Source organism: Melanotaenia boesemani, chromosome 10, assembly GCF_017639745.1.
Source record: "Melanotaenia boesemani isolate fMelBoe1 chromosome 10, fMelBoe1.pri, whole genome shotgun sequence".
NCBI classification, from domain to species: Eukaryota; Metazoa; Chordata; class Actinopteri; order Atheriniformes; family Melanotaeniidae; genus Melanotaenia; species Melanotaenia boesemani.
In genome coordinates, this window is record NC_055691.1 from 6,868,940 (window position 1) to 6,892,151 (window position 23,212).

Sequence of the window (23,212 nt, forward strand, 5' to 3'; positions counted from 1 at the left end):
CAGCTGAAATATTTTGTGAAATAATAACATTTAAGTATGTGAAGAAGTCATACATAGATTTAGAAAATGTGTATGTGAAGAGAGAATGACAAATATTTCCTTGGCTGCATGTCAGCAGAAGAATTAGAAGAAAGAAAGAAAGAAAGAAAGAAAGAAAGAAAGAAAGAAAGAAAGAAAGAAAGAAAGAAAGAAAGAAAGAAAGAAAGAAAGAAAGAAAGAAAGAAAGAAAGAAAAAGAAAGACTAACCACAAGATGGCGCCATTATTCTGTTGATAGGTGGACTGGCAACTACATGAAACAAAGAGCAACAGGGATGAGATCATCTTGCAGACTGATGCAGCTACACAGTAACAATACTGGAGACATCAAAACCAGAGAGAAATAAAACCATGTTTAAAAAACACATATACTGAATGAGAATGCTGCTGATATCTAGTGAAATAAATAGACTCAAACCCAATTACACTCACATTTATATAATTATGACAGGAAAGATAAATGTTTCTCTTAACAAATTTTTGCAGGGGAAAAGCACAGAAAACGGCCACAGAGATTAAATACTCAAAGAGAAAAACCCATCACGAGTGCATGCAAACAAACATACAAACAAAAACAAATAAGCAAATTACCAAAACTGAAAAAAGAAAGAAAGAAAGAAACAATTTCGGAAAGAAGAGGAAGAAGACCATGAAGATACTGACCAAACAGAATAAAAGGACCTAACACAGAGACAGCTAATCTGGCCATGCAAAGGTGCTAATTTAGATAAATACTGACATAACTGACAGAAAGGGATCAGTAAAAAAAAAAAAAAAAAAAAAAAAAGGGGCCACAAAGAAGATAAGCTACCAATTCAGAAATGCAAAACACACAAGAACAAGCAGAAATTTGTGATTTGAAAAGAAAAAGATGAAAAAATGAGCAACAAAGATGTGTAAAATTACCCAAGCCAACTGACAACAAAATAATACAATTTGCATACAGACTAACTTTAAAAGATTAAATAAAAAAAATATAAGATTGACAAAAACAGATGTAAAATAAGTACAAAAATAGGGAAACGATAATAAATGAAAGTACAAAATTATTACACATGGAAATTGCTCCAAAAAGGTTGAACACAAAATGATGCAAAACAGGTCATAGATGATGAACAATAATAAAGTTTTTAAAGACCTGGTACAAAATACAAAGCAACTGATCAGAAAATCAACTATGAAGAGATCCAGAAGAACAACAAAGAGATGTGCAAAATGGCCTTTATGAAACACAAACACCCACAAAGAGTGACCCTGTGTGTCAGTTTGGGTTGAAGTTTGCGCCTGTATGTGTGCCATGTTACACATCATTTCTCTACAAAAACACAGTTACATAGTTACATAATTTCTTGGACTGCTTCTGGTGCATTCATTCAGTTATTTTCCTCTCCCCTCCGCGCACGAGAGGCTCGCGGCCGCTGCTGGCTGCTGCTGGCGCGCGGCGCGGGGGCGAGCTGGAATGTATTGACGTCAGAAGGAAGCTGGACACACATTAGCGTATGAACGTGCACGCTCGCGCACGAAATGTTCCATCCTACTCTACTCTGCTCTGTCACGCGCTGGCGTCTCTCTCTTTCTCTCTCTCTCTCTCTCTCTCTCTCTGGGCGCGCGGTCGCACAGAGGAATGAAGTGAAGCAGACGGTCATGAGGAAAGTATGTCCACACACGGACCGCTAACATGGAGTGTTATGAAAGAGAAGGAGAAGGCGGCGCTGCGCTGTTCTGCGTCTGAATTCAACAGAGACACCGAGGCTGCGGAAAGCCGTTCGCAGCTGCGGGATATTTGCACCACAATGGTAAGTTTGCGCTTCGGCTGCTGTATTTTCACGGCAGCTTCTTTTGTCCAGTAGCGCCGTGATGTTCCTACCGGTGAGGTTGCGGGAGTTTTATAGCGGAAGATGACTACATGCGTATGTGCCAAGTTGGGACTGCAGTTGAGGCCAAGTAGCGAACAGCTGGCCTGATGTCCATCACCTCATGCAGTGTTGTGGATGTTGTGCAGAAGATATTAGAGGTTATTTAACTAAAGGCAGCATGTTTTTCTCCAGCTGGCCCAGTGAAGGTGTGAGAAAGATGTGAAGTATGTTGTAAAAGACTGCTGCCATATTTAATGACATATACGAGGCTGCTTTTGATCACGCTGGTAAATGTTGATGATGGTCAAGATTAAGTGTTTTCATTGTTTCAAAACTGCTAAAACAAACAAACAAGCAAACCCAGGATTATTTATTTATTAAAAAAATATTTAAAATAATAATATTTGTGGGAAATTATTTTAAAAAGATAGACCCAAAAATCCTAGACCATATACTGGCTTTCAGAGAGGCATAAATTGGTCAAAATGATCATACAAAATAAAGAAACGGGGTAAAAAAAAAAAAAAACAACTATGAAGAGATGCAATTACTTCAAATTACTTTAAGTTGCCCAAACAGAAAGATGCAAAAAAGTAGCAGAAAACGGCAAAAAGGTGCAAGACGTGTGCAACAAAATTAAGAGTGAAAATTAAAACAGCAGAACAGATATTCAAAGTGACAGTAAATGAACGTTATTTTATTCTTAATAGATGCAACAGTTAAAGGTTTAATGCAATCACAAGTAGTAATACTATCCCAGATATACTTAAAAAAACAATAGCCACATGACAAATAGAAGCAGTATGACCACAAAACGAAACAAAGAGAAGCTTGACTACCACAAAAATAGATTTTAAAAAATTGCATGAGGTGCTAAAGATGTGTTTAAAAAGGAAGTAACTTGGGAGGGATTCAAAATCACAACGAAGAGATTAAAATGTTTTTATAATAATTTACAAAGGATTGCAAAGAAAGAAACCAACAAAAATATAAACAGATGCACAAGAATAATTGAACAAAAATGATTTAGTTATTTCCCTCAGAGATTAATAAAATATCTTTCATTTAATTTAATTTAATACATAGTATCTCAAAATGTTAGCAGAAAGTCACCAAAACGCTACAAAGAGATGCAAAACGGATGAAAAACCTGTGCAAAACACCTGCAAATGAGCAGGAAAAAATGACCAAGAAACAAAATGAGCAAAAACACACGTATAAGCTACTAATAGATGCAAAACCATTAGTGAAGACTCGAGTAACTATTTTACGCTAAGACTAACAAAACATGACTAAAATGGCTAAAAGAAAACACAGCAATCAAATGTTAAATGAAAAACAGGAAAAACAAAAACCTACACTAATCACAAAGATAAGCAAAGTTATTGCAAAGAGGCAAAATCCCATTAGGCACAGTAATTAATGGGAAATGTGAGCACAAAGATGTGCAAAACAGCTGCAGAAAGATGTGCAAAATAAGTTTAGAGACACAAAATATTCATCAGTAAAATATTTATAATAAGATAAGACTACAGAGCTCTCTTAACTTATTAAATTCAGTTTTAAAGGACAACAAGGGACATTCAGTGTAAATGTTTTAATCTTTCCGTGTCGTCCATCTTTAAATAAACTAACAGAAGGAGGTGAAGATGCACGGAGGATGACCACCATAATGAAGATGAAGATGGCAACTGAACTTGCTTACCTAAGGGAAGAAATGATGATGACATCATCAGGTTTAATGCCATCTCTTGACCCTCCTAACGAAACTGATGACACACAAGCACACGCTCACGTGCACACGCACACAAACATACATTATAGTTTCCAGTTACAGTATTGATTTGACGTGCCATTTGTGCTGGATGGTGATATTTGAGATAGAGCACAGCCCTCCAACGAGACAATAAAATAATGTTTCACCCTCCGCTGCTCTCACTGTAGAATAATTCGACAACACTCTAATCCGCTCTTCGCTACTTAATCGAAACGTGTTCTGTCGTCTGTGCCTTTTGTTAAATGAAGTGGAATATCAGGCTACTTCTGGTCCAGTGCCTACAGGGACGAGGCATTACCAGCAGCTGACCTCGTCTGAAGCCTTTCTCCCTCCGGGCCAAAGGCTGAAATTATCCTCACACTCATTGTGTTTTTGTTTTTTTGTTTTCTTTGTCCTGCCAGGCGACTCTCCATCAGTGAGGAACTTCCTACATCGCAGAGACCTTGAACCAGATCGTTTCCATCCTCCCTTTGTTTGAGAAACATGGACTCCTCTGAAGACTTGTCCTCAGTCCAGGATGGACCTCTGGACACCAGGATCAGCCCTGCTCGCTCTGATCTCAGCGGGTTGTACCATCTGGGTCGGACGCTGGGTAGAGGCCACTTTGCTGTGGTTAAACTGGCTCGTAATGTCAACACAGGGCAGCTAGTGGCTGTGAAGATGATTGACAAGACAAAACTTGATGTCATGGCAACGAGCCACCTCTTACAGGAAGTCAGGTAGGACATTGTGCCACTTAAAGCAACTTTAATTATTCTAAAATCCAAAAATATGATCCTGTAAAGACATAAGCAAACGCAATCATTACTGCTCATTTCCAGGTGTATGAGGCTGGTACAGCACCCCAACGTGGTTCGGCTCTACGAAGTCATCGACACACCCACCACTCTCTACCTGATCATGGAGCTGGCAGAGGGGGGCGACCTCTATGACTACATCCTCCGCCACGAGGGCGGCGTGGCCGAGGGCACCGCCAAGCGTCATTTCGTCCAGATCGTGCGCGCTGTGGCATACTGCCACCAACTGCACGTGGTGCACCGGGACTTGAAGCCTGAGAATGTGGTGTTCTTCCCCCAGCAGGGAACCGTGAAGCTGACTGACTTTGGTTTCAGCAACTTATTCCAACCCGGGATGATGTTGGCCACCAGCTGTGGGTCGCTGGCTTATTCTGCTCCGGAGATTCTGCTGGGAGAAGAGTACGATGCTCCAGCTGTGGGTAAGAAACAAGAAAATTCCCTTTTTTTATTTCATCTTCTAAAGCTGTTCAGATTTGGGAAATTGGATTGTTAAACAAATAGATGTAACTCAGGTTGAAAATATCTTAATCAAAAATATCTTTAAAAAAAAACCTTGCATGCATGTGAAGCATGGTCAGAGGTTTCATATGATGTGACATCAAAGTCATCCTACTCTCAGATCAGCAGCTGGACTTTTGACACAGTTCTTTGCAAAACTCTGAGCCAAACGTAGTTTTTTATAGTTTGTTTCTGGAGAGACTTTAGTCTTTTAGTGGTCTCTTGCTATAATTCTCCAGGCTTTTCCGGGTCTTTGAAAGTTTTTGCTAATCTTTTAGTTCCAGTCCTTGCACTTCTAAACACTGACCTTTGAGCCCTTTAAGGATATAAAAGGATGAGCCACTTGAATCTTTAAGCTCTTTGTTACTGTAATCCTGTGGTAATTTGTTTGTATTTCTTTAGTACATTTGCAAATAATACCAAAAATAGCCTAGATTAGATTGAAAATGGTATTTTTGCAGCAGTAAAGTGACTCCCAAATAGCTATTAGCTGCAAACCCGGCAGATCTCAGCATGGTGTCTCAGCCTAAAACATCTGAGGAAACTGGACAAGTGGAGGACAAAAGATGTTTCAGAACAAAAACAAAAAACAATCCATAGCTGATAAACTGAAAGCGATGTCCGAACAAAATAAGAACAAAGCCAGCAAAGTCCTGAGAGATGCCCTCTGACTTTCAGTTGATCCATCTATTGTTGGCTGAAACCTCATCAGAAATGGTCTCCATGAATGAATGAAGCCATTATTAAGGAAGGAAACCAGGTAGAGGTATGTCACATGGCACAAGAACTGGACTAAAACCAGTGGTCTAATGGAGGGATGGATCCTTCCTAGAGCCCGGACCTCAACATTATTGAAGCAGTGTGGGATCATGTTGTCAGAGAACGGATGAAAGAAGAGCTTTGGAAAGTCCTTCAAGAAGCCTGGAGAACTATTCCTGAAGACTACTTAAAGAAATGACAAGACAGCTTATCTAAGGGGGTTAAGACTGTGTTGATAGATAAAGCTGCTCAGACCAAATATGCACTTTCAAGCTTGTTAGAATTTAACTATTTTTGCCATTTTGCCATTTATATTTACACATGCTTCAATATGTTGCTTCTCTTATTTATTTAATGTTTGGCAGCATATAAAGAATTGAAGAGCAGCTCAAGATTTTTCCTCAGAACTGTATGAATAAAAATCTGTTCAATTTTAAAACTGTTAAAATGATTTAATTCAGCTATTTTTCATCTTGAGTAAAGGGATCAAACCTCAAGATATATGTAGCAGCCACTTTACACTTTTTAATCTGTGTTGAAGCTGCAGATGTAAAACATGCTGCTTATTTTTGGGCATTTTAAACACTTGTCATTCAGATTTCAGAGTTTAGTTTTGACCTTGGATAGGGCTTCATTTACTGGTTTAGCTCAGAGTAACAGTAAGATGAAGAAGATCTTGTTTCACTCTGCATCCAAAGTGAAGAAAGGGCACTAAATCTTTAGATTATGTTTGGACAGCTACAAGATGCTAACTTGAGTACATGTTTGTTTGTTTAAAACTTTCCCTGAACAAGTTTGTGTCCTCTATGTCCTCGTTATCCCATGCAGATATTCCTTCTTCAGTTGCAAGCGTCTCATTGTTTGCTCTTACACGTTTATGTCCTACAATGACAATCATGACTGCATATGGATCTGTGTGTGAGCGTGTGTGTCAAGGATTAGTGTGAATATCTGGGTCAGTCTAGGCGAGCCAGTCAGCCATGAGCCAACTGGGCATGTTCTGCAGTGGAACGAAACACTGCAGCTCACCACCACTGTGCACACTGCAGAGCAAGCATTTGTGTGAAAGAGTTTGTGTGTGTGTGTGTGTGTGTGTGTGTGTGTGTGTGTGTGTGTGTGTGTGTGTGTGTGTGTGTGTGTGTGTGTGAAAGAGTGATAAGGACAGATAGCAGAGGTAGGAAGTTCTATGCATTGTTTGTCCTTATTGGAAAGGATGGACTGATTGTGGGATTTAACATTGTAAAAACAGAAGGAGAACTGAGGGATTTGGCTTTGTGTCCCGTTTCGGGGGGGTTGGGTTCGCCATGGGTTGTCTGCTTCTGGGAGGTCGGTGGTCTTATCTGCTAAGCTGGACTAGGCTGGATTTTTATTTCAGTAGAGTCTGGCCACTTCTTACCCTGGTTAATGCAAAATGCATCTGCTCTGAATACAAATTCATCCCAGCTGCAATTAGTGCTGTCTCTGGCAGGACATTCACTTCATTTTAACAATTTATTTGTGTGAGCAAGGTTGAGTTGCAAATGGGCCAAAGCAACATAAAGTATCTTTTTTCACAAGAGCTTGCAGTATGAGAAGGGTGGTGAAGAAACGCTGCCCATCCTTAACTCTGTGTGACTCACGGGTTGCATTACTTCCTTTTTTTGTGTTAGTTCCTGTTTCTAAAAGCATCTATGTGACCCTTGTCCATTTAAATTAATTTATTATTACCCCCTTGAAGAACATTCTCAGCTTCTCTTTAACTAAAGTGCATTTCTCCGCTTTGTGTTCCTTTAACATGACTCTTTCGATATATAGATTATGTCATGGCTTTGATAGAAGAGTACATTTTCATCACCCCCACACGTATGTATTTCTGGACGTGTCTTTGTAATCCTGAGCTGAACAGAGGAAAAGATGTCCCTCAGTGATCTGGGCTTAGCAAGATGACTCATAAACCTGCACGCACTCACACACAGACTGCTGCCTGTGTCTCTGATGTTTGTGTCTCTTGTGAACAGGCTGCTGTTTAATTCACTGTATAAGTGTGCTCTGTTTTAAGCGTGCGCACTTGATGATTGTCATATGATGTGGAGGAAACACACGAATCTCCAGAGGGCCTCTGGCCTTCAGTAAAGACAAGAACTGCCTGCAGTTGCGTAATATCTGCCCATAATCGTGTTCATGCATGTGTGTAGTTTTTACTCAGTTTGGCTTCACATTGTTAAAGACCAGAGGAAGATTGTCATCGCTACTGCTGTGTATGCTAACTGCTATTTTTTTTAAAGTTAAACAGTCAACCAAGTTGTGACAGAGAAGTTGGGTTTGGCAGTAAAGTTACGGAAAGTGTCAGATAAGATGAAAGGAAGAGCTAAATTTGTCCTCTGCGTTCTGTACAGAAGGAGCTTCTGCACAGGACAGATTATTTTAAGCCTGTCTGAGCATCAGTACCACATTAATGCTCACAGTGGTGTGTAGATGGCAGATTTACTTCCATTCATTTAATTCATAAGGAAATTATGGTGACGTGATTTGCTGATCTTGGATTTTTTATTTATTTCATTGACAAAAACAGAGATACAATAGAAAGAAATGTATTTTTAAATTCTTGAAGAACTTTCCAAAGCTCTTCTCTGTCCAGATGGTCCCACACTGCTTCAACAATGTTGAGGTCCAGGCTCTGAGGAGGATTCAGACTTGTTGCCTCTGACTTTCAGTCAGTTTTTTTGGATCATGTAGCATACCTCTCCATTTCCCTACCTTAAGAATAGCTTCATGACAGCCACTCTTCCATGGAGACCATTTCTGATGGCTTTGGTCAACAGTACATGGATCAACCAAAGGTTCAGACGTGTCTCACAGGTCCTGGTTCAGGTCTTTGCTGGATTTGTTGCTGTTTCTTCAGGATATCACTTTCAGATTTTGCTGTGGATAGGAATTTAGTCACGACTTGTTTTAAAGAGACGTTTCACACCATGCTGAGATATGCTAAGGTTTAAGCTAACTGCTCTTTGGGAATCATTCTTGCTGATGCAAAAACTTTAACTAGCATTTTTCTGTGGCTGTATCTAAAGAACTGTGAACAAATGATGCGATTGTGATAGGGCACTAGTAAAAATAAGTGCCTGAATGTACTATATAAATTTATTTTTTTGCTAAACTGTCTGTTATATGTCGACTCAACACCGGTCTATCACTTGAGTTTAGAGCCTTTTATACTTGGATGATTTTTAGGTCAGTAAAAGGGAACTTAAAACTCCAAATACTTTTAATATTTTTGGTCCACCTGTTGTTTGTTGTAGTTTTTATACCATTACACCATTTGAATCACAGTCAACATCCAGACATTATTTTTTCAAGACAGTTTTTTAGATTATGAGGCTAAAATGATTTAAATGAACATGATTTAAATAAATAGCAAAATGATTTTAAAATGATTTAAATAAATAGCAACAAAAAGGTCGACCAGAACAAGAAAGCAGAATTTATTACTAACAGAACAAACAGACCAAGCCTTCACTCATCTTCACATCATTCTCTCAAGTCTTGGCTTTCCGGAGAAAAAATATTGGCTTTGAAACAAACACACAACAAAAACTATTTATTTACATATTTACACTTTTTCCTCTAGGCTTTTTTATTTTTTATTTTTTTGCGTTTTAATTATTTATGCTACTATTTACCTGCTACACTCAAAAAGCCTTACCAACATAGTAGTGATAGCAATCATTTTTATTACAGAAATGTGATATTAATCATGTTATCATGGATCACTCACTGTGGATTTACCATATAAAGTTTTAGAATCAACACTGATTTTGGATTTGATTATGATTTTTGGATTGTAAAGCTTCTGGATGGAATAGAAATGCCTGAAAAACTTCTAAAGATCACCTAAAGGGTAAACTATGCATCAATATTTACCCACAGTTACACAATACCTGTCCAGAGAAATTGTTGACAATACAAGTAATGGCTCTGGACACGCTGGTGAACAAGTAGAGTAAAAAAGTAAGAAATACATAAAAAAAAAAACACACACACAATACATTTGTGTTAAAAATGTTTAGGTTCAAGGACTGTTCTGAAAATTAACCAAACAGCCAATGTCTAAAGAAAAACTTAGAAAGAGCTTTAGAAAGCAGTATTAGTTGGAAAGTATTACTCAAGACCAATTTTAAACACAAAAGATTGGAAACAAAATATGAAGAAATGAGAGGTGTCGCAAGACTTCTTAGACAATGTAAACAAGTAATCTCTGCTTCCACATCTGTCATGTAATCCTTCCCTTATGTTTGTTTACGTGCACATCACTATAGCTGCTCCTGAACTACCCACTGTGCAACAGTTTTTCTCACATGATTTAAAGTTTCTCAGTCTCACAACTTCCTTCACTGTACTGTTGCGTAGCAACCAGAGTAAATTATTTTCTTCATAGAGATGTTTCTTTATTCCATTTTCCAAAAACATGGCTTTCTTTTCACACACAACATTTAAACACTCTTCTAAGACTGATTTGATACTGCAAACATGAGAAAATGTAAATTGAAATGAGACTTAACCAAGCATTCTTTATTCATAAATGATCATCTCTATTGTCAGTGGTCATTATTATGCATTAAACGGAAGATAAGCACCTCTAAAGAATTCTGTTTTTCTAATTAAGTCAAGGATAGTTATTTTACTGCGGTGTTACAACAGGATTTAATCACCTGTCAGCATTTTCCTGATCCAAACTGGCACGGTTACATTATCTGCAGTATTGATGTGTTTTCTACACAGTTACCTGCTTTATTCTGGCCGCAGCTCAGCTGGACACGTCATACCAGGTTTAATTTTTAGAAAATACACAGTCTGACTACCTCCGACATTTGCGTCCTCATATATATCTCCTCGGGGTGATGTCTGATTAAGTGTGAAAACAGCACATAACTCCTCTTTAGCATGTTGCCACACCACATGCACCACTCAGTTCTCTGCTCCATGATGGAAGCTGATGGTAGCTCATTACCCAGCTGGAAACAGCCCCCATAAACATCCTATTTTAGATCAAAAACAAGCTGCATAACCAGAGGCTTCCCAGACAAAACCACTTTGTCAGTGTTTTCTTGTCAACCTGAAGGCTGCAGGACTGTTTATAACAACAACCACTGTTCCCAGGCTTGAAAAGCACACCGCCAGCACATCGAGCACCTTCTGGAAAGAACGAAAGTGGTGACAACAAATTAACTCTCTTAGCAACAAAATCTGAAAGACGTGTCATGTCGGGTGAACATTGTGCAGCAGCGAGGGGTTAATGTTTCGTTTAGAGCACAGCATGTCCTGAAAGTGAAAAGATCCTCCACAGCCTGGAGAAATGAACAATGTCTCCTCACAGTGATGCCTAACAGCGTCTGTTTGTTAACCCTTTAACACCCACCAGCCTAAATGAAGAACCAGTTAGAGAAATGTAACTATATTTTGAAAGGCTCTAAAGTCATTTTAAATTAAATTTGATCAGCTATAGATTATCTGAAAGCACAGAAGCACTTCTGTGAGACATAAGAAACAATACTAGTTCCATACACTGTGACGGGAGGTCTATACTTACTTTTTTTTCTTTTCTGTTATTAGTAAGGGGGCATGCATGTTTGATGCTCAACATTTTTATGTGTCCAACATGCAACATGTTTCTGAGATATTACATTAGCCCTATTTCAACCAAACGGTTTTATTCAGTACGGGACGGTATGATGCACATTTTTTTACGCTCCCACAGATGAAAACTGGGAAGGGAACTTTGTTATTATTCAGGGATGGCACTGTGCAGCTAAGATATCACACTACTTTGTAGCTGACGTATCTATCGCTCACCTGCGTATACCCTGCCTAGCAGGTAAGGGTACAGCTGGCTGTGGAAACTAGAACCTGAGAAAACTGTCCCGGTCTGAGACAGAACTCTTGGTGGAAACAGTGCTTAACCAAATATTCACCAGTGACGATATTCTAAAGCAGGGCTCCCCAATCCCGGTCCTTGAGGACCTGTGTCCTGAATGTAGACGTTTCCCTGCTGCAACACACCAAAATTTAAACCAATGGGTAATCTGCAAAGCTCTGCACAAGTCTGAGATCTAAATGAGGTGTGTTGCAGCAGGGAAACTTCTAAATTCAGGACACAGCCCTTGGCGACAAAGATTGAGGATTATTATTGTCCCAGGGAAATGAAAAAATGTGAAGAAAAATTTCCCCATTCTTTGTTCTTAGCATTAAAGGGTTAATTAAATCTAGACTTTAGTAACTCCAGGTCTAACCTCGTGTTTAAAACGTTTTGCCTGTTTTGTATTTTTTTTCACCACTTTGGTGTTTTGAGATTTTATTTACTTATTTATTTTCGTAAACATTTGCAACTGAAGCTGATACTGGCATATGTTCCAATGCAGTCTGTGCAGGGTGACCTCTTGACCACAGCTGGGAACATCTCCCATTCCTGTGACCCTCTAATAATATACTATCTTTAGCAGATCACATATAGTCTGATTTAAAACTCTCCCGTTTCAGGAAACAATAAAATATGCTTCGTTGAGTTCCTCGTTTATCCAGAGACTTTCACATGTAACAGACCTGTGCGCAATGAAACATTAAGCCATTGTCCCACATTATGCTTATTGCGAGTCTTAACAACAGCCCTCAGTTCTCACCATACAATTGTACACTCAAGTGCACGCACGCTGACACGCTCACCTCGGTCCAGAGATGTGTTATGCAACCGGGAGGAGAAGCCACAGAGTGCTGGGAGTGTACTTTTCTGCTCCCGCTGGGGAATATCGCACATTCCCACCACGCATTAGTGGCCTGCTGACAGTACAAAGATCAACTCAAAGCACACACATACACACACACACTGACAGTATCTATAGAGTATATAAAGTAGATGTAGATGGGTTGAGTAAGATTTGGAAAGAACTTTATAAAAGCTTTGGCTCAGAGTTCAGCAAAGCCTCAAACAGAGTAAGTGGTCTTGCTCTGTGACCTTGTTAAGCCTCTGCCTCATTTAAAGTGCATATTTCAAGACCAAGTACGTAATAAAGGGGGAACAGAGCTCACTCTGCTGGAAAGGGTCCTCCAAGTTCAGACAAAAAATGTCAGCCTGTTGCCCACATTTGGAAACAGTGCTGCATGTACGTGGTTCAATCAGTCATCTTTCACTGCTTCATATCACATGAACTGGACTAATTATGAAGACGTATTGCTCCTCTTTCTGACTAATTTCATTATTCTTATACGATTATCATCTGACTCTGATGTAATGACCCTGATAAGGCTGGAAAGTGGATGATAACATTTATATACCCTGCCCTGACATGACACAAACTCACTTCTTAAGAATTTGTCTCATGAATAGTTTAAAAGATGCAGATCACATTAGTTTTTGTTACCCTTTTATTAAAGGTCCAGTGTGTAGACCAATGAATGATTGAATGACTTTTTTCAGTGTAATTACAGCAAAATTATGATTTAACATAAACTTTTTACTTCATCTTCTCATTGGTTAATAAGTACAGGAATAACGTAAATCACAAGTTAAAAACAGTAAAAAGCTTTTTTGAAAGTTAAAAGGTATTAGGTGTGAAATTAAAAAAAGGTAAATAGGAGCGGGAAAAATCGGAGGAGAAAAATACACACAAAAAAATTCATACGCACTTGAGGTGTTTTTTGTTCTTCGGCTATATCTGGTTTGAGTCGGCAAAGAATTAATTTGCATGGCTGAATATGCCTTCATTTCATATATGGGTATTTTTCTATCTTTAATCAAGAGCATAATTTGCTTTGAGAGCAAAATTTCTGGTTTTCACGCTCAAATATCATCTTGCTCTCTCTCAAAACTCTGCTCTCACACTCAGAAAGTCCCTCTTGCTTTCAAATATATTGTGTTTCCTTTCAAAACTCTGCGCTCAGACTTGGTCTCTTTCCCTCACACTCAGACACTTTCTCTGCTCTCAAAACTTCTGCTCTTGGATATTTTTTCCTTTCTCTTGGGTTGCTGAAAGAGCTGTCTGTCAAGCCTCTTCCACCCAATAGAATATGAGATAATTCAAGAAAATCTTCCTCACCTTCTTCAGGGTGCGCTTGTTTTACTTGAAACAGTGACTCCACACTCTTAGCCCAGATTTTGTTTGAATATAAACGTTTTAGTAGTGACTAATTATCATTTTATGTTTTGTATAACAGTGTCTCATTAATAAAACAAATAAGTTGTTTCTAATAGTTTTCTACATTGTGCAGTGTAATAATAATGATTAGCCAAGAAAACTCAACATTTCTGTCTGAGGGGGTGGGGCTCTGGACCGCAAAGGTTCATGGGAGATGCAGATTCAGCTGAAATTTAACCTTGAAATTTTTTTATTGCTGTGCTATAAATTTGAGTTATGTGCTTTAATTCCTGTTTCAGACTAAAGCAAACTAACAGCGGAGGAGGTCATGATAATGTTCATTCTCAGAAAGAGACACAAAAAGATGTAGCGCAGTAGATGGCGGTGGTCTGTGCCAACAGGAAATACAACACAGCTTCTTCTTTGTTCCTTTTGCTGGCCACACATTAGCTCAAAACTGCCCCCAGGTCTTTGAAAACAGACTAAAATACACCGAAAAGGACACAGATGACAGATAGAATGCTCCATGCTTAAGTAGCATAGAGCATAAATTATTCTTTATATCTATACAAGCACTCTCTCTATTTTGCTCTTGTTGCTTCTCACCTCCTTCAAATCCCGCTTTAGAAATAAATTAATTCAATCATTAGTAGTCAAATGAACACCCACCCCCAAGATATAAGATGAAATAATGGAAATTAGAAAACTTTTTTTTACTACTTTTTTTTATGTTTTTTACTATTTTTATTGTTATGCTGCATGACTTTGACTCTTTTATGTTTTCCTGAAAGGCACCTATAAATATTATTAGTATTATCATTATTACTGTGTCCAACACAGTTTTTTAAACCCTCTCAAGATTTGTTTTTTAGCTCTAATAGGCGCTTTTTCTACAGAATAATAAGCAATGGAAACACAGCTTTTATTGTCGCCTTCTGGTGACACAGTGCAGGCTAATTTATTTACTTTTTTGTTTGTTTTTTGGTTGTTTGGTTAAGCTTGCTTCAGATCTGTCACTAGTGACTGAAAACCTACTCATTGTGTGAGAGAACTTAAAAATATTCACTTTGCCTTTAACCCAAAAACATTTGCTCAGAAAAACAGAGTTTTAAAAAGTTTTTGTTCAGCTTCAAGCTCACACATGAAAATGTAACTTTCACAAGAGTCTTTATGAGTCTGTACAGGATCTGTGATATTTCTGGTGTCGCATCAGGGTTAACACTCCACATGAACAGACTGTGCTGTGTCCTTCTTTCCAGTGTTTGGGGGAAAAACAAGAGGAGACAGACAAGACAGAAGGAAGCTCATTCTCAGAATAGCACAGTACCACAACAAGCCCTCTGTTTGTCATGGCCTTCAGCCCTCAGCTGCCTCTCCTCACTCGCTCACTCGTGTGTGTGTGTGAGGGTTTCCTTGAAGCTGTGTTCTCGGCTGGGTCTGGCCATCTTAAATTTGTCTGAACCTTTTACACTGTGTGTGCATCAGGACAGGAGGGGAAGAGGAAGACGAGGAGGAAGGAAAGGGAGGAGATGGAAAATAACAGTGTCAGCAATGTCGGTCTGCATGTGAACTCATATGTGTGTGTGTGTTTCAAAGTCATAGGTCTACAATACCAAACCCAGTCATCTACAGGTTATGCCTCATGTGCAGCTGTTACTCATCCACTTTTCTCTTATTCTTCGTCACCTCAACAAGGAGTGACCTAATATAACCTGACTCAGCAGGAAGGCTGCTCACCCTCTCATTTCACCTCCACTCTGAAGCTGGAGTCAGTATCATTATCTCAGTCTTAATCCAGCCTTGATCTTTTGTGTATATTTGCTGGTCAGACTGATAATTCTCACTTCACCTGTGAAATCCTAAAAGTTAACTTAAAAAAGAAATCATTCCAAATTTGATCAGAGAGCTGTGGGATTGTAGTTATTTGTAGTTATTGTAGCCTTTTCTATTTTCAGTAAATTATTTTGGTATTTTTGTGTGTGTTCCAGATATCTGGTCTCTGGGGGTGATCCTGTACATGCTGGTGTGTGGAGTCCCTCCCTTTCAGGAAACCAACGACAGCGAGACTCTGGTCATGATTCTGGACTGCCGCTACTCCATTCCTGAACATGTTTCTGAACACTGCAGAGAGTGAGTGCTTAGACTTTAAACTAGGTTATGCCAACATATTGAGACTATTTTTCCTATTATCTTACAAACTGATTATTTATGCAAAGGCAGAGCTCTGCCTCAAATTTTCCGCCGTTCACAGATGTAGTGTGTCTTATATGGTGCTGCTGACCTTAAAATAATCTCATTATTTTACATTTCAGTGAATAATTTTAGTGTCCTGTTGTAACAAAGACTTTCCGGCCAGCTGAAAATGCAGTCTGAGCTAAAAGCATGACCTTATCTCAAATGTTGGTTTTTGTTTGCTGGAATCCTTCAGCTTAAATCACAAACCCATTCCTGGAACAGAGTACACCTCACATGTACTCGTCTGTCTTCTCACTTAACCTTCACTCCTCACACCTCAAACCAACTTGTCCTCAGCTCGGTAAACATCAGCCTGAACTGCTGCTGCAACGTGTTGAGGGTGACGATCACTTACTCTTAATCTAAACCACGCTCACACCGTTATATTGCATAAAAGCAATGCATTAGACAGGAGCATCAAATCTGAATTAAATTTATTCTCCATTTAGATTTAGATAGCCGTCTTTGTCTTCTTTTGGCATTAATCTAATTTTGTATGCATGCAGGAGCTTTTGAATTAATTGCAGAACATTCAGAGAAATAGATCAACTGAGTATTTAAGCATAAATTTAAATGATTTATGATCATTTACTAGTCCAAAACCTACCAAAATCTATTTTCTGCTGCATCATTGGATTATATTATTAGATATTATGGGACCTCAAAGAACTTGAAAACAGTTTTTCGTTGTAGTTAAATAGCATATGATGTGGAATTAAATTAAATCTTTAATTGACTTAAATTTAAACCAATAAATCTGAAATGTTGGTAGTTAATGTAATTATGGAAGCTACATTTATCTCCTGCTTTATGCTATAATTAAGTAAAAGCCTGGATTCACATTAGTCTGGTGGCAAATTAAAGTGTCTCTGTCATGTGTGAAATCCTCCGTCTGTGCTTTTCTGTAACATTTTAAGAAGGCAGTCTGACTAGTTTGGACACAGACATATAACTTTTGACATGCCTGAAAGTTTGAACTATTGCATTCACATTAATGCATTGATAGTCAGGTTTTTAAATAAGTTATATATTTCAAAACGTCGGAGTCATATAAACAAAAAAATAAATATTGAAACTTTGACAACACGGTGACAAAGGAAAGCAAATTATAGTTGTTTATTTTTTGTCATGCTATGAATTTGCCCAGTTAGCCTTGCAGCACAAGTTCACTCCTGTAAAAATAAGCCATGTTTGTGACACTGAAACCCTGGAATACAAAACCTGAAGGTATCTTTCTGACCTCTGCAGTGCAGGTCTCTGGCTCTGTGTGTGAAACAGCAGCTGTTTCTGCTTCTTCTTCTCAAAGCTCCCCGAATAAACACCTTTACAGACTTATTTCCAGAACTTGTCAAGTGAGCTGCATTTAGAGTATGGCAGGCATAAATAATCTGCAAACACATCTTGGAGCATCTGACCCGGGACTCGTCATATGACTTTGCCGCATTGTCTTGATGATGTACTTGAATTCAGGAGAGAGGTTGAACAGAACAGAACAAGTTCCTGGACATGTGTGCAGGTCTCAAGCAGTTTTACAAAAACACAGATATGGCGATGGCTCAGATCACATGAAACATGGGTCATTTTTCATGTCAACTTTTCTATCATAAAAATGTCCTGAAAAAACAGGGAAATACAGTTTATTAGATACCTAAATTCTCCTTATCTGACACTGAAACTATCTTTTTGTTTCCTATCAGCCTAATCTCCAAGATGCTGCAGAAAGATCCATCTCGTCGGGCTTCCCTTGATGAGATTGAATCTCACGATTGGCTCCAGGGTTTGGATAATGCCCTCCTCAGTCCAGAGGCCCCACCACACTGGCTCTCGGGGGCCCTCTCTCCCAGCTCTCCTCGCTTAGGAGCACCTGAATGCGGGGATCTGCTCGCTGTAAGGCCCACCTCAGCTCAGCAGCCGTTCCCTGGACCGTGGCAGCCCAGCCTCAGCTTCAGCCTCCATCCACCTCCAGCTGAAGAGTCTCCTGTTAGCAAGAACCTCCTTGCTTTACAGCAGATCTGTGAAGAGGAAGAGGAGGAGGAGGAGGAGGAAGAAGAAGGAGATGAGGAGAAAGAGAAAGAAGAACAGGAGGAGGAAACTTTGTTAAAAGAGGAAGAAGATGTGGGAGATGCTGAGGAGATGATGGAAGGAGCAGACAATCAGGAGCTCAGAGAGGAGGAGGGCGGGGAGGCAGAGTTAGGAATAGAAGACAAGACAGTGGATGAGGAGGAAGAGGTGGAGGAAGAGGGCAAACATGATAAGGAGTTGGATACAGAAAATGAAGACAGTGGTTGTGTGATTTCAGATCAACCAGTCAGTCATGGAGACGAGCCGCTCAGTCAGACTCCTGAAGTCCCTCCTTCCTCCCCATCTGGGTTTGGAGTATCATGTTGTCAGGGCCACACGGACTTCTCGACTGGAGAGGACGGAGAGGATGAAGAAATAGAACCTAACAACAACACCAACAAACCCCTTCCTCTCCTCCATAAATCTGAATCCTGCCACTCCTGCATCCCTGCATCCTCTAAGATCTTAAATGAGAAGGAGATGCAAAAAACAGACAGAGAAGAAGAATCAGAAGAGGGGACTGGAGAGTGCACAGAGAGATCTCAACCCCAGAATCCACCAGGAAGCCGGGATGAGTCCACACCGAGGCCGGAGCAGGGCAAACGGCACAGCATCAAGCTGCGTGAGAGACTCTTTCAGTTCCCTCTGTGTGAGAAAGCCCTGGCCCTCAACATACCATCAAACAACAAGCCCAAGATCCTGCCGCTGGCTCAGTACAACTGCTGCCATGTGCTGTGAGTGACACCAGCCTGGGTGCTGTCTGATGTGCTGCACGCTCTCTAGAGATGCACAGACTGCTTAGCAGTCAGCATGCGGCCGGCTACCGAGCACAAGTTCCCTGCTGAGCCAAGCACAGAGAGGATGAGGAACAGCCCTCAGCATACAAGCCTGAAGATGTGAAGGCCTCATACGCGAAAACTCTCAGCTCCAACATTGTGCTCATGTAATAAACATTGTGTTAGAGGAAGTTGGCGTGCAGCACACGAGTCAGACTTAGCAGGAACTCATCCTCTTGCTGCTGTGTACAGAAGCCACCACAGAATTACAATGAATAGACTGTTTCTCATTTGTAGCTTAGAAACAAAAGTGGACATATCTGTATAGTAATAAGGGAGACTGAAGAAGAGGAGGCAGCAGAGAGAGAAAGATGCGACTGCAAGAATTTCTATTGAATAAGCTAAAGTTAATTTTGTTTGTTTGAAGGTGCCTATTGAGCTGAAATGGATTCATACTGTACATGGCCTCTGTGTTCTTCTGGTAGTCAGGACAGTTCAGCACTGAGTAGAACCAGTTAATTACATAATTTATATGAAGTCTATACATTCAAAGAAAGTTACAAAAAAAAAAAAAAAAAAAACATAAATATTAGAGATACTATAAATAAAAGGAAAATTATGTGATTTTTTTCAGCTTTGGTGCTTCGGTGCTTAAGATCTTTGCAGTCAGTCCTATATTGAGTAAAAACACCATGACTGGCAACCAGCAAGTGGCTTCAGTATCAATTAAAAGTCTAGTTAAAGTTTCTTGTAATCTACAGTCCATGTTTATAATGGTCTGAATTACAGCTGAATGACTCAGATTGTTAGTGACTGACAAAGTCGTTGGAAAAGATGCCTACAGAGACAGCTATTTGTTTAGATTTGACTCCCTGCAGTCTCAGTTGCGTCATCCTTTTTATGTGTAACATGTGTAATTTACACAGACCAACGTAGTATGGGATGTTTACAGCTATTTTAATCACATAAAGTACTTTGTTTTGATAATAGCTTCAGACATCATCAGCTTTAATTTACCTCCACATGCCAGGTAAAATGATCTCCACAGGCTGCACAACAACTTTTTCTTCTTTCTTTCTTTTTTTTTTTCTTATTTTCTTAAGGAAAAAAAAGAACAATTGTCAATACTGCCTGCCATTTTAGCCCAAAGTAAATGACATGAAAATTACTTTTAAAGCGGCTATGGGCAGTTAAACGTGTTTTATTATTATTATTATTATTATTATTATTATTATATGTAACACTGTCAATATTGTTACTTTTTTTAGGGATAATAAGTTTAGCCTTCCAGTTTTTCCTTTTTTTAAAAAGCCTTACTACTGAATTTTGGCAGATTTTCCACACTTTGGGGCCTCCTAACAAAAGCTATTTCAGCATCTGTCTTGTATCCTGTCTCTTCTCTTGCTAGTGTGTTGATATCCAGTTGCTAGCGTGGCACGATGCTGTAAAGCAAAACTCAGTTGTAATTATATGATCTGGCCCTGGAATTAAAAAAGTTGTAATTGTTTCCTAGCTTAGGGGCGCTGCAGGGCATAATAAATGTCAGCGTGCCATCAAAACAATCAGAAGCAGAGTTTTAAGGTTGGAAAGTGTTGCAGTGTTTTTATGTCACAGAGCAATACAAAACCTTGATCTGATGATAAATTGTCCCGTTAAGTATATGTTTATTGATCTTAAGCCATTTTAAGAATAGCATTGTAGAAACATTGTTTTCTGCTGCTAAAATATTATTTAAAGTTACTGTGTTGCTTAGCGATAGGACATCTTAAATGCTCTTTGATGCTGAAGCCATCCCTTCATTGCCTCTGTTTAAAGTCTCAGTCACTGTTCACTGCAAACATGTTGATTAGCAGGATGTGTCAAACTAGTTGGAGTGTTTAGATCCATTTATAGAGCAAGCAGACTCAACTTAACTGTGTCCCAGGCCTCTACAGGTTGTCTGTGTTTCATCACTCAGCACCCTCTCACCACAGTTTGGAAACGCAAGCAAAAAACACTTTTTATTTTTAAAAAAGCAATGTTTTGCACTCCAGCACTGTTACTCCACTCTTGTTTGGGGAACTACTACTGCTCTTACTCACATTTCATTTGTCGTCTTCCAGCAAAAACACAATTCTCACAAGATTTCAGAAAAAAAAATGTCATTGTTCTTTACCATACAGATATAATCTGAATCAGTCAGTTGCAATTACAAACATTTTTATGTTGCACTCTTGCCAATCATGGTGTTCTTGTTCATTCATCTGATTGCAAAGATTTTTTTTATCTCCCTTTTATTTTGCACACATACATGTGGAAAAGGGTGCAGATAGAAGGATTTATTTATCGAGCTCAGTGCAGCTCCATTGTGAACCAGCTTCTGCTACAGAGTAGCACTCATTTCCTTTTTCTTTTGCACAACCTGCTTTTCAGACTGGTTTAAAAGCTCTTAATATAAGCTCATATAAAGAAAGACTGTTATGATGTGCTCTGATATAACACTGTATAATACACGCCAGAGACTGAGAAAAGATCGCTGCTCTTTTATTCCTGCAGTCTTATTTAGTAGAATGGCTTATTCTAACATACTGTATGAAACTGTTTATGGGGTCATTAACTGGGATGCAGGTCTCCCATTAATCTTTTTGATTATACCAAACATTTAATATTGGATCAGAACATTTTTATTTTGGACTTGCACATATGAAGTTCATTGATTTGTATAATTTTTTTCTTTTTTTATAACGTGACAGAAATGTGCGACTTTGCATGTTGTTACTGTTATTTATCACAATATACCTCCATGTGTCTTGAATCTGACAGGACATCCATTGTTCTTGTGTAACTATAAGTACCTTGTGGTAACCCACTGAATGATGAATTGCACACAGTGTAACTACTGTAGCTGGTAGCTTTCCATAGCAGTATCCAGGGACTTGTGGGTAGATTTAGACCAACTCACAATGAATTGTAATTGTGTAACCAAGGAGTTCCTCCATGTTGTATTATTTTACTATACAGTGGCTCTGTATGTTATAACTTTTCCCTCGTCTAAAGCAGACAGTTTTGTAGAGTAACAGAAGAACAGAGCTGTACAATAAGCAACATCTTTCTTCTATAATTCAGTAAATAGAGCTCATGAATTAGTCGCTGGCCTGTGATTGTTCATTCCCTGTCTAAAAAGAGGATCAGCCATCACGTGAATTTCTGATAATAACTTGTATCTCATCAACCATGGGAGCTTAAAATCTGTGCAAAAGAGGGATAAAATGATTTGTTCCTGCGTGGTTGCAGCCTGTCTATCATCAGTGTCTGCTGACCTGCATTTTAACTTGGACCGTGATTCTATGGAGCCGTGAACTTATTTTTCTGTATTTATTTATTAAAATGGACTCAATTAACAGTGTGGATGCATGCAGTGTGTTTATTCTAGTATATATTTGTCTATAATATTAAAAACAGAATTATAATATCGATACAAAAAGTATATATTAATAAACAAAGCAGATTAAATTTTAAAAAGTACTTTACTTTTCATTTCATAATCTAGTATGGCTCAATTGCTGTATTTTTATTTTATTTGTATTTTTTATTATTATTTTTAATCCCATTAGATTTTCATTTTCTAGATAAATCTCATATTAAATTGGGGAAAAAACTATTGAAGGCAAAACCTTGTGGAAGGTTAAAAAGACATGAATTAATAGTGCAAGAGAAGAGGGGGAACTAACCACTAAGACTTTAGCTGTTTTTACTTTAGTTTTCTTTACAGCTGCAAATGTTTTCGCATCTTTAATTGTTCTTTAGCCTAAGAACAGTAATACTCCTAAGACAATTTCAGTCATTTCAGCCCACAAGCAGTAGTTAGTAAAGTTAGTAAAGGAAGTTTCTTCTGCACAAGCCACACCAACACCTGACACTTCATCTATAGTAAAAGCAGATTTTACAAATAGATATGTCAGAAAAAATTAAGAAAAACAGAACCACAGTTAGGACACTGAAATACTCAGAAAAAGTTGAAGAAGGTCAAATGTACAGAAAATGTAAAAAGTTGATGCTACACTGATTTATGGCATAGAAGTCGGACACTTGAGTAGAATCACGCAATGGAAATTTATTTAGAGAAAAGCTAACAGTAATGAGTATACCACAACATAAAATGTCAGTGTCTCAATAACTTGAGGCGTCATCTTGGTCTTATGATGTCAGAAGGTGAACAGTATGATGAGGAGGACTTTAAAGAAAAGCTGCCATTTAACCAGGAAATTTAGTGGTAAAAGTCATGGTTCAGACACTTGTTTTATTTTGTTGTTTTTTTTTTTTGTTTTGTT

The 23,212-nt window shown here is 38.7% G+C and overlaps 1 protein-coding gene across 1 annotated transcript; it reads left to right on the forward strand.

Annotated features, from left to right (window-relative positions):
* The first annotated feature begins 1,610 nt into the window (after nucleotides 1–1,610).
* snrkb (SNF related kinase b) lies at nucleotides 1,611–22,284 on the forward strand. Its single transcript, XM_041997852.1, has 5 exons — nucleotides 1,611–1,834; nucleotides 4,073–4,390; nucleotides 4,493–4,887; nucleotides 15,819–15,960; nucleotides 17,763–22,284. Exons 2-5 carry the CDS (start codon nucleotides 4,155–4,157, stop codon nucleotides 18,862–18,864), a joined length of 1,875 nt encoding a protein of 624 aa, XP_041853786.1. The 5' UTR covers nucleotides 1,611–1,834; nucleotides 4,073–4,154; the 3' UTR covers nucleotides 18,865–22,284.
* Nucleotides 22,285–23,212: the final 928 nt, after the last annotated feature.